The 15,841-nt window shown below is 39.7% G+C and overlaps 2 protein-coding genes across 2 annotated transcripts in view; both read right to left on the reverse strand.

Annotated features, from left to right (window-relative positions):
- Nucleotides 1–1,094, reverse strand: part of LOC117473711 (PH and SEC7 domain-containing protein 1-like) — an 83,399-nt gene extending 82,305 nt beyond the window's left edge. Inside the window, exon 1 of the mRNA XM_034119474.1 lies at nucleotides 464–1,094. Coding sequence (XP_033975365.1) covers nucleotides 464–865 — 402 coding nt within the window. The 5' untranslated portion in view covers nucleotides 866–1,094. The remainder of the gene's footprint in view (nucleotides 1–463) is intronic.
- LOC117473469 lies at nucleotides 1,014–14,684 on the reverse strand. The gene is made up of 3 exons (XM_034119056.1): nucleotides 14,585–14,684; nucleotides 1,160–2,901; nucleotides 1,014–1,112 (listed from the first exon to the last, which is right to left on the reverse strand). The coding sequence occupies exons 2-3, from the start codon at nucleotides 2,615–2,617 to the stop codon at nucleotides 1,014–1,016; spliced, it is 1,557 nt and encodes a 518-aa protein (XP_033974947.1). The 5' UTR covers nucleotides 2,618–2,901; nucleotides 14,585–14,684.
- Nucleotides 14,685–15,841: the final 1,157 nt, after the last annotated feature.

The raw sequence follows: 15,841 nt of genomic DNA on the forward strand, positions 1-15,841 counted from the left end.
CACAGACATGAGATTTGTATCAATGTTGTAGGGAAAGGCACTAAAGGTAAAATTCCATACATTTTGCAAGGCATTTCAACTGAATAGGACAAAAAGACCTAATTAATAGATATCACCTTAACATTTACCTTGTAGATTACTCTTGTTAAGACATTTATTTTATTTAGCATACAAGTTGTCTGAATTGTTATATTGTATATAGCCATATACCGCATTATCTAAAAGCTACATTTTGGTGAATCTGTGAGGAATCTACAGTTGTCAAATGTTGTAGTAAAAAAGCCCCTAAATATTTACAGTCGATGTCTTTTTCAACGACTTTCAAAATTGAAATATATGTCAAAAGAAATTCTCCTGAAGTGTCTCTCCTTAACTCAAGCATGTTAAAATGTTGTTAAAAGTTTACAGTTATAGGCTAAGAAAAGGTTGTTATTTGAAGTTTTGTTGTTAACCAAATGCCCACCTGTATTCCTGAGGTGGCGGCCCCGGTCTCGTTGCTCTGGTGACTGGACTGACTGGACTCAGGGGACACACAGTCTCTGTCTCCCAGGCTTCCTGTCACCCCGCTGGAGCTCCGCGAGGACGAACCTCCCATGGCTCCGTTCTGCTCTGCCTCTGGAGCCTCCCCTACCCCCTGCTGCTCAGCCTCAAATCCCTCCATCTCATTGCCCTGTCCCTCCTCATCACAACCCTCATCCTCCTCTGGAGAGTCCAACGCTACGGGGCCCAGAAGCAGGATCTCTCTCCTCCTCTGCTCTGCTCGTTTCTGCTGTGCTGTCGGACTGAGCGGTCTGCGATGGTGACCAGATGGACAATCAGGAGTTTGGTCATCGATGCACCCTAGACCAGCCACAGGGCTCGGCATCGGGCTGTTCTCCACCTCATTCCCCCACTGCTGCCTGGACGTCCAGCTAACTGGTGCCTCCTCAACACTCTGATTGATGAATAGCCTCCTAGCGAGCTCAGTGCAGTCCCCTCTCTCGAAACAGCTCAGGTCTCCTCTCTTATCGAGACTAGGGGACCAGGAGTCTCCGGTGTACCTCGGGAGCTGCCGGCGATGTAGGGTGGGGGTATCCGGTGCTCGGAGTTCTGCTTGGAATAGCCTGGGGTCCCTTATGGGAGAGCTGAACTCAGTTGGAGGATGAGAAGGACGTAAAACTCGCGAAGGTATGGCGGGGGAACTTAAAATCGAGCTCTGAGGGTGGGACTTCTGAATGGAGTCCTCCTGGTGTGTTTGATGATTAGTACTGGAGTTGGTTTCGTGCGAGTGCAAGATAGATTGAGAGAGAGAGTTTTCCGGCTGGTGAGAGTCTGTGTTGTCAGTTGCTGGCGTTTGTTGGTCATTTAAAGGGATGTTCATCTTAAGCGTTTGTTTGAGTTGTGCATTTGGTGCTGAATGTTGAAGTTCTCCAGCGGGTTCTCCTAAAGCGTTGTGCAATGAGGACCTTCGTGCCTCTGTGAAAATAGAAGATACTTTGGTGGCCTCCTCTGCTAGCGTCCGGGCTACCTCAGGGCTATGAGCCGGAGAGGAGGGTTTACTGTCACTTAATTGATTCAAGCCCTCAACTACATTATTGCCAAGTTGGAGGATTGCTGCCTGTGGCGAAGTGCTTCTGTTGCAAGACCGGTGGACATTTCTTTTTGTGGCTGGACTTCGGACTACAGTTCTGTCCTCTGCAGACCAGTGAAGAGGGCTCTGGGACTCAACGAAAGACTCAGGCTTCACGTTAGATGACTGCCTGGACTTGGAGGATAGCTGGTCTGACGCAGGGCTCCGAGGCAGCCCACAAACAGCCTGGCTCCTCTCCGTGAAGTGGTCTTTGAGGACACCCATGTTCTGACGCTGGACAGGAGACCCAGCCCAGGACTGACAGCGCGGCTGTTGGTTATAGCGTGACGATGCGGCCTGCTCAAGTGCATGGGCCAGCTTAATCCTCAACAGAGGGGAGCCGAACTCCTCCACAGCCCTCTGGGTAGCTGCCCTGCCGATGGGATCCAAAGCTGATTTGCGAAGTCCAGGAGAGAACGTCTGCTGGTGACTTCCTGGAGATCGGAAAGTCTGCTTGGGACTGGAGCTGCACGATGAATTGGGACTCCCAAACCAAATTGGGTCGCTGAGTCTTTTACGAAAGTGAGAAGGGGTGGATCTTTCCTCTATAGTACCTCTTTTGCATGGACTGTTCACGTTGGACTTCTCAATGTAACTAAAGGTAACCACAGAGCGCGTACCATCACTGACCTTCCCCTCGTTGAACCTCTGGCAGTTGGGAGGAGTGTGAGGGGCGTCAACCTTTCCTGAAGAGGACATCATTTGTGGCGAGTGAAAGGCAGACGCTCCATCACACGGTGCACTCCAACGCTTGGAGACTGTAGGGGAGCTGCTGGCTTGCTGGAGCTGGACGTTTCTATAAGGAGACTGGTTATGTTTGCAGTCTTGAAGGAGACGCTGAGCTGTGGAGGTCTTAGTGACGGAGGTCTGGCTTGCTAGCTGAGACAGGAGCTCAGCTGGACTGTCCTGAACCGAATGCCCCTGAGCAATCCCTTCCTTCCCTCCTGCCTGATCTGGGCCAGACCTCACCTCTACATACAAATGAAGTACTTTTCCAGACTGGGACATGACCTCCTCTCTAGCCAAAATGAGGACACAGACACAGAAACTGAGTGGCGAGAGAGAAAGTCTCAGACAGGGTGAAAGAGACAGAAACAATGGGAAGTTCCTCTTTGTCCTCTTGTTGTATTTGTCAGTTTGTTTTTCTGCTGGTGGTGCTTGTCAGTTTATTTTTAGACGGTCTTTCTTCTCCCTCCCAGAGCGTCTGTGTGCAGAGCAGAGACACACAGGCTGAACGGCCAGAGGACAAACATGCCCATGGGACACCTCCAACTGCCCCCTATTCTTCATACCTGTGAATGAGAGAACGGAGGATCGGTTACCACTAGTGATGCCAGATACACAGAATATTCCAGAATCTCTGAGGCACTCATTCACTTTTAAGACGTGCTACAATTTTCTCTTAATACATTCATTGTACAATCATTTCAAACATACCAACATTAAAGGATAAGGCTACCCATTACCAGCCATGTTGCTGCCCATTACATTTCTTCATTTTATTAAATGTTCAATACTTTCAATGTAAAGACCAAACAAATGTGTTTACCCTCTCTATCAGCTTACAAAAAAAGGTCACAAATATAGTGGTAGAAGAAGGATTCAGTTTCTATACTTCAGTAAAAGTACTGATATCAAACTGTGAAAATACTCCACTACAAGTAACAGTATATAAGTATTATCAACTATATTACCTTAGAGTCATTTTTCAGTAAAATGCTCCCGGTCAGAGTTTTACTATTATATATGATATGATGATTATATGATTTTATGGATTCATATTATGTAGAATGAATGTCTACATCTATCTCTGAAAAGACAACTTTTATGAGCTAAATAAATTGCCCTTTTTGTCAGCTTTGTGATGGTGCATTTTCCACCTTACAGGGTTTTCTAAGTAAGTAAGGGAATTTTCTCCACCCAAAAAATAAAATTCAATGGACATGGAGGATGAAAATTATAATCTATGAAGTAACTAAAGCTGAAATAAAGAGGGGTACAAATATACATTTTTGTCTCTGAGACATAATGGAATAGAAGTACACCATATAATAAAATTGAAAATACTCAAAAAAGTACATTAACCTCACTCTGTATTTAAGTATATAAGTGCAAAGATATTCGTTATTTAGAGCAACAGGAAGCTTTGGAGGATTTGTTGAAAGTAGTGAAAATATATATTATTTCAAGCGGTATCCATTTAAATCTATAACTAGATGTCAATGGAGTGTAGTCTCTTTCTTTTGGCAGCCTGTTCTTTTGTATCCTAAATAATATAAATACCAACTAAGGCTGTTTGACATGTTGAATGATAATAAATACTAACAAATATACTTTACAGTAAATCCTCTCTTTGTAGGCAGACTCACACAGGACTCTTTCTGCCAGAAAAAAAAGCAAAATGCTACAGCTAGCCAAGGTGCAGCAGCGGTAGAGAGCGAGCGCCTAAAATAGCAACAAGGCAAAACGATGGTTAACAGCCTCACTTCAGATTAATGCAGCCATTCCCTCCATTTAATTTACACCCCGTCTACACACACAAACAATAAAGTGCATACTGTCCAAGGTCAACTGATTCAGCCTCATTACAGCAAATTACTGCAACTTAATGGCACAGCTCTACTGTAAACACAGACAGGATGGACTGATATTATATACATACATTTGACGTCAGTTGAAGACATTACAGATTTGTCCAGATACATGTGGTATAAATGTTAAAATTGGGCTTGACGTGCAGATATTGGACATATAATGATGTCCAAAAATAACTCTGGACTGAACATCATGGGAAGAATCTGCACTTCTAATGCAACATGGAGCATTTTCTGGGTTGTGCAGTGAAGATAAAAACGGTGACATTACTGGACATTCATTCAAAGCCAGGACTCAATTTAAAATGTATATGGGTCATCTGAGAACCTAACTTGAGATGCTATTAAATATGAACACATTGACTGTTTTTAACATTAACTACAGTAAATGACATTCAGCAAGTACGATCTGTCTATGGTGGAACATATAAATACATGATTACTTTAAGCTCTTTCTCTATTTGAGCTCCTTTTCCAGCTGGCATACTTCGTCACCTATTTCTTTGTTTAAGTTTGTCTTTTATCTTCTTCTGTCCTTTAGTGTATTGTTCCTTGAATATCTCGTGTACATCACTATCTATGGGACATACTGTAAGAACATGAGCTCATCCTGCAGGGACAGGAAGCAGGACATTACCCTTCACTTCCTCCTCTGCTCTCTGACTCCACCTGGTGACAGCTGCTTTATCTGAACTCTGAATGAAACAAGATGACACTCTGGATTGAGTCATAAATTAATCTATTAAATGGAATGAATGTCTGATTGGGAGAGGCCTAAAATCAATCTTGGAAAATCAGATTATCTGATCAGATTTTATTTTAGGAATCACTGTGACATTAATGCAGCAGTGATACAGAAGATGTATGTGTGTGCAAACATAATCAGCTAATTTAGCCTCCGCCTATCCCTCTTTACCCGTATCCAGTGGGAAATATTAGAAAGTAACTGTACTCAAGTACTGTACTTAAGTACAAGTTTAAATTACTTTAATATTTCCAATAATCTTAAAACAATCAGTTAATTTTCAACCATAAAGTGTTCTATGTATTGGCAAACAACAGAAACAAAGGGATTTCCACAATATGTTGTTTTTTTAAATCAGAAACAGAGTCACTTTTTGTTTTTTGTATGATGGAATATTGGCATTCATAAACACAATAATTTAGTTGTAGAAAATAAGCAAATATATAACTATTATAAAACTATAGAAAAATACAACAAAAATGAAATGATAGGAGGAAATATATAAAATACTAAATATACAAAAAATAAGTGCAATAAGAATATAATGAATTACCCCTACAAAATATATATAAATTATAATTGAAAATAGTTCAATTGAATAATTACAAAATAAACAAATAAATGACAACTCAAATAATGAAAGTAACAATATTACATATAAACATTGTTAAGACGGTAAATAGTTTAAAGAGTCTGGGAGTTAAAATGTAAGACAGTGATAACACTTCAGACTAAACTACGTACTAATATACCACATTAAGGCTATGAAAGTATGTATAAACAGTGGCGACTGGTCATTAGGGGCAGGTGGGGCACAGCCCCACCTAGTGTCAGCAGAAAGTATTACACATAATGATTACAAAAAATGCAAAGAGATGCAAAAAAAGAAATTAAAAAAAATATAAAATATATTTGAAGGTCATGTTTAATCATCTGATTCGTCTGTACATTGCTGTTTTAGTCTGTGTTCTTCTAATTAGTGTCTACAGTGCCGTTTTGAGCCATGTGGGACAAAACCTGATCATGCCACCCTCTCACTGTCAAAGTGAACGGTGACTGTAAAAACTACACTGCGCATGCTCAGAGTATTTTTCAATGTAATGTGTGTGGCAAAAAAAAAAAGACCATAGGGGCACAGAGCTGCCATCCCCACCATACGTCATCTCACATCATTCAGAGCTGATTGGCTGTAAGTACGTGTGCCGCGAAAAGTGTGGTGTGTGAAGAGGAGACGAGAGAGCTGCAGTGACGCGTCCTAAAACCAGGAAGTAAGCTGCAAAAAAGCAATGAGGTTTCTCCAGAGGATTTTAGAAAATAGCTCGAAATAAGATCTGTGGGAAACGTACCTGTTAGATAAATGCACGTTTTGTTCAGCCGGATAACATCCACATGTCTACCCTACTTTTATAATTTTTTTATCATAAATCTATCGATTAGATTTATGATAGACTTTTGAAACTACAAGAAGATAAGGAGGACTTTTACAAAAAAGTAATAGAAATGTTTGTCCAGAAGGATAGGCAAATGGACTTCATCTTCAAGTCAAGGTAAGACCGCAATTTTTTGAAAATGGGATCTTACTTAGAGAGAACAATTCAATATTTAAATGATAAAATTACATTTTTTGGGTATCCTTTTGTTTAACTGTCTGTTTAAAATTAATCGAAGCATCAGACAAAAAAAGCTTTTGAAAATAATATTATATTTTGGTTTAGGTCAAAATATAATATTTGTAAACCTGAAGAGTCAGTGCCTCACCAGCCATGAACCTCACTGCACGTCACTGCAGAAGCTTATATATAGACATCTACGTTTTTTGTGCCCCACCACTTTTGTACATATAAAAACGCCACTGTGTATAAAGGACCTTTAATATTCTAACAACACACCGATACACCTACAGCTAAGCAGAATTTATCACAGGCATTATATTCTGGTCTCACGTTTTGTAGAGTGTGTGGGTGGAGAGGCTCCCATTCTTCTCCACACAAGTGCACATCTAACAAGTAGAATGGCAAAAGCCAGAGCACTAACTCCAAATAGACCTTTCAATTAAAGAGTCACAAGCACATAGAGAATACACATGCTTGAAAATTGTATCCCTTATGTTTTTGGAGAGTAATAACCTGATCCTCTGGTTGATACATTGAAGACAAGCCCCAGATCGATGGAATCGGTGTCAGGTGCCTGGGGAAAGCTACTTATTTGGGACAGCACAGAGTTTGATCTGTAAATAAAAAACTGGGCCTTTGGCAGTTTACACCTTCCAGAATGTGATGGAATGACGCAAAGCAGTCATCTATTGATAGGACTACAGAGCACTTTCTGCCTCTCCTGGGCCAGTCCTGACACAAGTTTTTACATTTCATGCCTCCGAATACTAAAACATCATCTAAAAAAACAAAAATTCAGATTTGAACTTTTCTACATATATCTGAAATCCTAAATTATGTTATACGAATAAGGATTTCTACAGTCATAAGATATTAAAAGAAGATAACATATCTAAATCATACTACCCAACAGTTTCAAAACGATTGTCAATTAATCGGTTGACAGGTAAATGACTGTTATTGTCAATTGCTGCGTTTTCTTTCGGCAATTTCCCTGCTTCGAGTACTTTTTATCTTACTTTTCATGATTGTTTTTGAATAATTTCAATTATGTAACATTTTCCATTCATGGCTAAACCTTGAAACAGAGTGACACGAGGTAGAGGAAATCAGGACCCAAATGTAGAATCAAAGAGGGGAGGCAGGTATAAAGGTATAAACAAAAAGCAAGAAGACTTTGAGTTCACAGGAGGGGGGAAATCCAGAATTCAGACAAGAAACCAGGAACTGTCACAGACTGAACCGAACCAGGGACACATTGACGACAAACTGACAAGACCACAGGGGAAGACAGCAATATATCCTCAAGGGACAATCACACAGGCGGGAAAACAAAAAAGACAAGGTAAAACAAGGAGAAAATGCAATTCAAAATAAAAGAGGAAAACAAAACTAAGAAATATTTACAGTAAGGTATTAGTACTTTTTCTTCTAACTCTGCTTCTGTCACACATTACATCCTGTACCACCACAAAATGCACCAAACACCCAACTCCTATCACAGAAATCTCTATAACTCTGTGTTTAAATCCTGTGCTGGAGCCTCTTTTTCCCCTTTTGTTGAGTTAAATCCCTCGGCACTTACTCAACTAAACCAAGCTGACTTATTTCCAATCGTCATCGTTCTGTTTATCGCTCATGCAGAACGGCTTTCCTCGCCAACAAAGCCACAGACAACAGAACTCATGTGCAAAAACTAAAGTCACCGAGAGGAGGATGGTGAACTGCCGCCTGCTGCCAGCAGCGACAGATTGGAGCTGCCTTATGGTAGCAGTGGGAGAGCACGTGTGTGTAGAAAATGGAAGTTGACAGAACAAAGAGAACTTGTGAGGGAGTTGGCAGGGGAGGCGAGACACTTTCCCTCCTTGACCCGAACTGATGTTTCTGCCCGCGGCTTCAAAGAGTCCAAACTGAGTCTCAAAATCTTTCCCGCCTCACTAATTCTTAATTAAATTGCCACCTCACAGCAACATTTTGTACATGCTTACATTCACTATTGATTAACCTTTACTTCTATTCCTTTTGGATGAATACAGTCAAATGTATCTTTAACAACTTTTCCCGCCTCTTTTATCTGTATGCTGTTTTCACACATCGGAGCTAATGTTCCCACAGCTACCATTCACAAAACACGGCCTTTGTCTGGTTGTTATTGGCTCCCATTGTCTAAAGGTGTGAAGGAGACGATGTGGCTCCTGGGCTGCAGCTCAAATCTGACAGAGATGGGTCAATTGTGAAGCTACTAGGCTGATAAGTGGATTTTATATATAAGTCACTACCAAGATAGAGTACTTCCAAACTGTAATGCATCATTTTCTCTCTGTTTTGGCAAATGTTTCCACACTAAGATGAGCATTTCCTGTAATAAAACCATGGAGAGTCCATAGAGTGGGATATCTAGTTGTATATATACTGTAGTGCACACAAGGACAACAATGCTCAACATTAACGACAACGATGTAGGTGGACAATAAAGTTCACTGGTGCTAAGATGCTGTTAAAGTGAAGACAAAAAGAAGGGACCACTAAATGTGAATGTGTTGTTCATTTCAGATTCAGACACTAAAACTGCACAGAAGTTTATAATATCATGAAGTTGAATTGAAGGTAAAATCGTATGGTGCTTTATAAATAGAAATATCAATTTGATATATTATTATAATTACTAACAAGATGCTGCACTCAATCAACTTTAGTTTTTCTTCACTGCTCTCTCCGTCCTCAGTTAGCTGGTGTGTTTATGTGTAGCTTTGCTAAAACAATATTTAGTGAATTAATCGAACAACACTGTCCTCATATTTTATTGTGGGTGAGGTCAAATTAAGGTCAGGATCCATGAGATAATAATGAATCCTAGTCTCCTAAGGCACATTACGATTTCAAATGAAATGTAGGAGATCTATTAGTTTGTCGGATCATAAAATAGTGATTCGATTACTTTCACATTCTCTGACAATAAAACCTCATATGTAAATGAGAATCCTGAGTTGTGTTAGTGATAATAAAAAACAGCGTAGGTGTACCAGCTGAGACCCAGCAGTGTGTCCTGACTGATATTGGCTCACATGCACAGTTTTGTTGTTTGCAAACGAGATGGTTTAACCTGTTTCTCTGTTGTTTTAGTTTAGAATCAATAAGAAAAGAACATGCACGTAAATGGGGGTTTCATCCTCTTGGTTTCTTCATAAATGTGCTGGTGGAGGAACAGATCCATATCATATTATTACATATGATTTGTCATCTTTGTCCTCATCCAGAGAGGAAGTCTGTCGGATTACATCGGCTGGTATCGATTCTGGGAAGCAGCTGATGGGCCTGAACTTCATTTGATCCATTAATTTATCATCTGAGGCAGATGTTGATGGGAGAGAGACAGATAAGGACGGGTGAGAGAAGGAGCATGAGAGATGGATGTAGAACAGGAGAGTGAAGGAGAGGAAAGCAGGATGAGAGAGTCATGTATGAAGGAGATAGCTCTGCTGGCAGACTGCCACAGTGTGAGGGTGTGTAGAGTTACAGGAAGGACCATGTTAGAAACAACCCCCCCCCCGCTTCCTCTGCAGCCAGCAAACTGTGTAAAGGATCAGTTCACCTCAATCACAGACACATTCTCCTATTTGACTCTAGATGTATCTACCTGTGAAGATTACAATTATAATGGAGAAAGTGACAATGTTTACAAAGATACGAACGATCAGACATGGATTAATAGATTTATAATGTGGTTTTCACAGGTGGAAGTTTCTGGGGTCGTACGCAGCCTGAAGATTATAACCTGCTGACACTCTTTGGTCAAATTGAATACGGTTATATTCTAGAATAATCAAATCAATCAAAAGAACTGAACATCCATCAAAGACACTTTTAAAATAATTTCTGATGTGATATATATCTTAATGTTTGGGTATTTTATTTACATTTAACTTGGTTTTGTTTTATTTAATTTTCATTGCAGTCATGATTTTATACATTTTTTGTGAGTGCTTTAGCAACAAAATGTGTTATAATGACTTTTATTAGGACAGTAAAGCCCGGAGCTCTTTGTTATAACGATGCAATTACAACATAATCCTTCAGTAAGGTATGTCAGCATCTGATCTAGGATCAGTGCACAAACAATTCAGAGGTTTGTATACTGTAGTATTTACTGGAATAAAGTGGCTCTGTCAAACTTAAATCCACCTGAGCAGAAATATTAGGGAGGAAATAGGATTTAAGATGAAATAGCTGTTGGTCTAAGTATTGTTCTTTTCTTTTCTTCTTGAATCTCAACACCCCCATGCTGCGTTTCCATCACAGTTTTCTGACAGCCGTCCAGTTTGGCTGTGTGTGTGGTGGCACCATCACTGCTGTGCCAGGAGTTACAATAGAAACAGATTATTATCAATCGCCACCTGCCACGCTGTGCTGGATTTACAGGATAACACTTCATTCAGAATTAGCTAAACGTGTTAACTAATCAACAAGGAATTTTCTCTAGATAATGTAATATAACATTTTACTACATAGTTATCATATATATATATGTTACCAATAACAAGATTTTTTGCGATATCGATTGAAAATGTGGTCTCTTTTTTGGCAATTGAGGTAAAAAACACATTCAAAATGTGTCTCTTAAAGGAACAGTTCAGCATTTTGTAATTATTTGTTTTCTCCTCTGCAATAAATATGATGCTGATGGGGCTTAACCAGGTAGTTTTAAAATGTTCTTATTTTACAAAATATTCAGCTTCAATCCATATTGGTTAGCAGTTTAGCTTTTCAAAATGTGGTCAGAAAAATGTAATGCCCTTACGCTTATTGCACACAAAAGGATGCACAAACTGCCAATGTATATACATTAAAGAAAGTTGATTTAATAGTAATCATGATAATAAACAGACTGGCTTTTGTTTGAGGGTTGTCTTTTTATACTTTTAGGGTGATGTTGTCCTAACATACTGTATGACAAAATACATTCAAAGCTCCATCCAAACAAAAAAGAAAACTACGTCGAGTTCAGCCCTAGAAGCTACAGCCAGCAGCCAGTTAGCTTAGCTTAGCATTTAAAAGCACAATCCTGATAGGAGCAATATATGTGAAGGACAAGATGTACAACTTCAGCACCACCAAACACACCTGGACAAACAAAAAAAGGCCACAGCTGCACACAACTGATGACTCATCCTTGTGTTGTTGTCCTTCTGGGTCACAATGCTTGCAAACACACACACACACACACACACACACACACACACACACACACACACACACACACACACACACACACACACACACACACACACACACACACACACACACACACACTTTGGTGGTGCATTTACGAGTCCCATCGCACAGGTAATTAAACCCCAGGCACCATGTGCAGATCTAATATTAGCTACACATGGATACGATGGGGGGTGCAGGTGGTGGTGGTGGGTGCTCATGCTAATATTAGCTCCCAGCTTGCTTGTTGCTGGCGCCGTGCACAAGCTGCTTTGATTTCAGCAACATGACAGGTTGTGCATTATTAGTGTAGGTAGTGACACATTAAAGCCGGGGAGATTAAGAGGGTTTGTATGAAGTGAATGGGTGACGCGGCACGTTCACATTGCAACATAAAACCCCTTAACATGCATTCACAACTATTGAGTTCTCTACATAGCGTTAGGTTACATCATACTGTATTTGGCACAGTGTGCAAATTCCCAAGAAATGGCGGGGGGCTCAGTGTAACACAAAAATACTGTTTGATCTTCCACTGGTACTGAATTATAATTTACCAAGCGGCTGAATAAAGAGGATGAACTGACTTTAAAGAAGTGAGTGTCAAAGATTTCTTGATGAATTTGTGTGTGTTTGATACAAGGCTGTCATGCTTGCTTCTTCACTGCACATTCACACAAAAGAGACGGGTCCTCTGACTCATGCAGATACACAGAAAGTGTGTGTGAAGAAAAGAGGCTTATTGTTGGAGAAAAATAAGGGAGAGACACCACATGTGCCGTGACCTTGCAGCTTATACAACTCCTCCGCTCAATACCTTGCAAGCTCGTGGGAACTGATCTTCAATTTACAGGCAAAAGGCTGACATGCAACGTAGAAGTGTAAACGCCAGTGTAAAGATCAAATTAAATTGTATTTATGTAGCCCAATAACCCACATTACTCATTTGCCTCAGGCTGTACAGTATGTACAAGAGGAGATCTACCGATAACGTGCACAGTCCCTCTCCTCTAAGTTAAAGTTGCTCTGCTGTTTTTCATCTCTCTCCAGGTAGCACTCCTCTCTGACCTGCCATGTGCACAAAAAGTTCTCTCTGAGATGTGACCCTTTAAGAAAATCAATTGTTCTTGTAATATGTATTTCCAGTTTGTGATTCCTTACTTTCAGCATCTTCAACATAACAGAAAGTGTCTCAGATTTCAAAGCAAGTCCCAGGAGATGACCTTGCTCTTCCTATCTTCTCTGATGCAGGGTAAATGTACAAGGCTTCAGGAAGGACAACAGCCAAAGCAAAACAAATACAAATAAAGGCCTTTTTCTCACATTTAAGGCTGTACCAAAAACACCTTTCTAGATAAAGACAGATATAATGTTCAAACCAACAATCAAGATAACTAGCTTAAGGTTGAAAATGACGATTTGACAAGATTTAACGCATATTGGGGTTTTTCTTTCGCCTCTGTGCCACTAACAGACATGGTGGGAGCCATTAGTTTTCGCATTGTTTGTCGTCCCCATTCTCCTTCTTGATATCTCATATTTGGCAAACAAGTCCAGCTGGTCTCATGAACTAATCACAATTTGGTGGTGTAAGGTCAAAGGTCACTTTAAAATCACAACAAAAAAAGAAAACTCAACTGGCCATAACTCAAGAATTAATTGGCTAATTTGAACAATTTCCCACAGTTAAGAAATAATCATCATGTGACAACTTGACTAGTTGATGGAGGCATACAGTACAAATGAATGGTGGTATTTTTTGTTTTCAACTTCTGCAAACTCATTGGTATTGAAAACTACGGCGGCAGTTTTTTTTTATTTTCTTGAATAGGCTGTTTTTTGACTTATCATAAGCATGAGCGGTTTCTTTCAGTGCAACAAACAGAGCTAAGTTAAAAAAAAAACACCATCACCTTTCCGCTCTGATGTCTACAAAACAAGATGGTTTAGGATGTGGATACAGTGACTCTTGCTGTACTGCTCATGTTGATGATGTTATTTTAGTTCCAAGCCTAAACTCAGTTCAGTTTATTGTAAAAACATTATTTCTTACTAAAAATGTAAAGTAATTCTTAATCTGCCTTTACTTATTGGCCTGTTTATTTTTTGTTTTTAAACTCCTCTAAATGGTATTTTAATGTTTTGTTAATTTCCGATAGTTCATATATTTCTATGCCCCTGCAAATCACTTTGAATTGCCTTGTGTCAGCATGGCTCTCTTTCAATATAATTGCATTGCTTTGCCGAGTGGTTTTTATAATTTCCTACAAAATGAAGAAGCAGTGACATCAACACAGTAATGACAACGCCAAATGAAGCAATATCACTAATAAAAGATGCAAATTAATGAAGTGTGGTCCACTGCTGTGCATTACAGAAGACCCCTAACTTTATATTTTGTTACTTTTATATTGCAGTATTCTCAGAATCTTACATTTGGACCATGCTCAGACTACATCATATGATCATGTTTATTTGCTGAAGTTCAATAACGATAATAATTGAAAGCCCAGCACTGGTGAAATGCATGTAATGACACATGGCTAGATGGAAAAATATGAAGTTCCTAATTTCACACATGTTCTGTTATTCATGCCACAAACACAAACACACACACAGTACACTGAAGTGCCCCACGTTGTGCTGCCCATTAGTCATTGGGTTTGTGAGTCCTACAACATGACATGCACATCTGGATCATTTGTAGCGTGTTGTAAATCTGTCTCCTGATCGACCCGATCTGGCAGCAGCACACCAGAGACACAAACAGCTACATTTACACATAAAATCTTCCTCTCAATCTCACACTCACCTCTCCTCCTCTCACTGCCGCTTAGAGGATTCACACCTCCCACATGCTTTTTCTTGTCTCATCCTTTCTGCTATTCCTTCTTCCTTCCCTCTCATCTTCCCTCCTTCTCTCCAGCAGAGCAGTGCAGACCTGTCCGGCCAGCAGAGCCTCCCTCCCTCCTTCCTTTGACTCCCCGCCTGCAAGTGCTCACACTCAGCCAGTTAGCAGGCTCACATCTCAGAGCCCTGCCCCCTTCCCTTCCCTCTGCCTTTCACATACATGCTGAGTCAGTGAAGAGCAGTTAGTGCGGGTATGGGGAGCTGCTGCAGGGAGGGAACGTGCAAGAAGTAATAGAGATGTTAAATGTTTAAAGGCAAGAACTGGCCTTTTTCTACATATTTAAAAATATCAAAAGAGAAACTGCAGATGTGAGTAGATAAAAAGTTGGCATGTGGTCTGATCTGTAGGGCGGCAAAACCTCAAGCCTGTGTGAACTCCTCCACCCAAACACTTCAGTAGTAAATGACAAGATAACAATACCAAGCGTTACACCCTCTCAAAACATGTGAATTTATCACATGTAAAACACAATTTAAAAATAAATATTTTTAACGGGTACATTTTGGGCGATTTTTGCCATCTTAACATCTCCTGTTTAATGGACTTTTTAAATTACATTGTGTGAGAATGGTGCTACAGTACATACATGTAATTATTTGATATGTTTTAAATTTGAAGGCATTTTTGCCCACTTCATTGTGTTTTAAAGGGCAAATACTTTGAAATTTAGGGGACATATTTACACTTTCCCCCGATTATCTCAGACACCGATTTCATGTGACACATATTAAGATATAAACATTAGTTTTTGGGAAATGTTACATGCAAGAGATTCATGTCTTTTTCTGATTTTCATTATGTTAAATACAGGAAATCACACGTGAAAATATACTTTTTTTTTTATGTACTTCATGTGCAACTGTATTCTACAGTATGTGTCATAAGTTCCTAAACAGGAACGTGTGGCTTTTAGTGCATTCTTACAGTATACTATAAACTATATTTAACTTAAAACGAAACTTAACAACTTCTTCAAAACAAAATCCCATTCTACCATTTCTACAAAATTTGACAGAAATAAACCATGTGGAGAAAAAAAATGTGGACACATACAGTAACAGTACTTTGTGTAATTGTATTCTTGGGCTGTATTTCATGGGTCAGCAAAGCTGTCCACAAACTTTTGGCCATGTTATGTAATATATTTATTTAATACAT

This window comes from Trematomus bernacchii, unplaced genomic scaffold (assembly GCF_902827165.1).
Source record: "Trematomus bernacchii unplaced genomic scaffold, fTreBer1.1, whole genome shotgun sequence".
NCBI classification, from domain to species: Eukaryota; Metazoa; Chordata; class Actinopteri; order Perciformes; family Nototheniidae; genus Trematomus; species Trematomus bernacchii.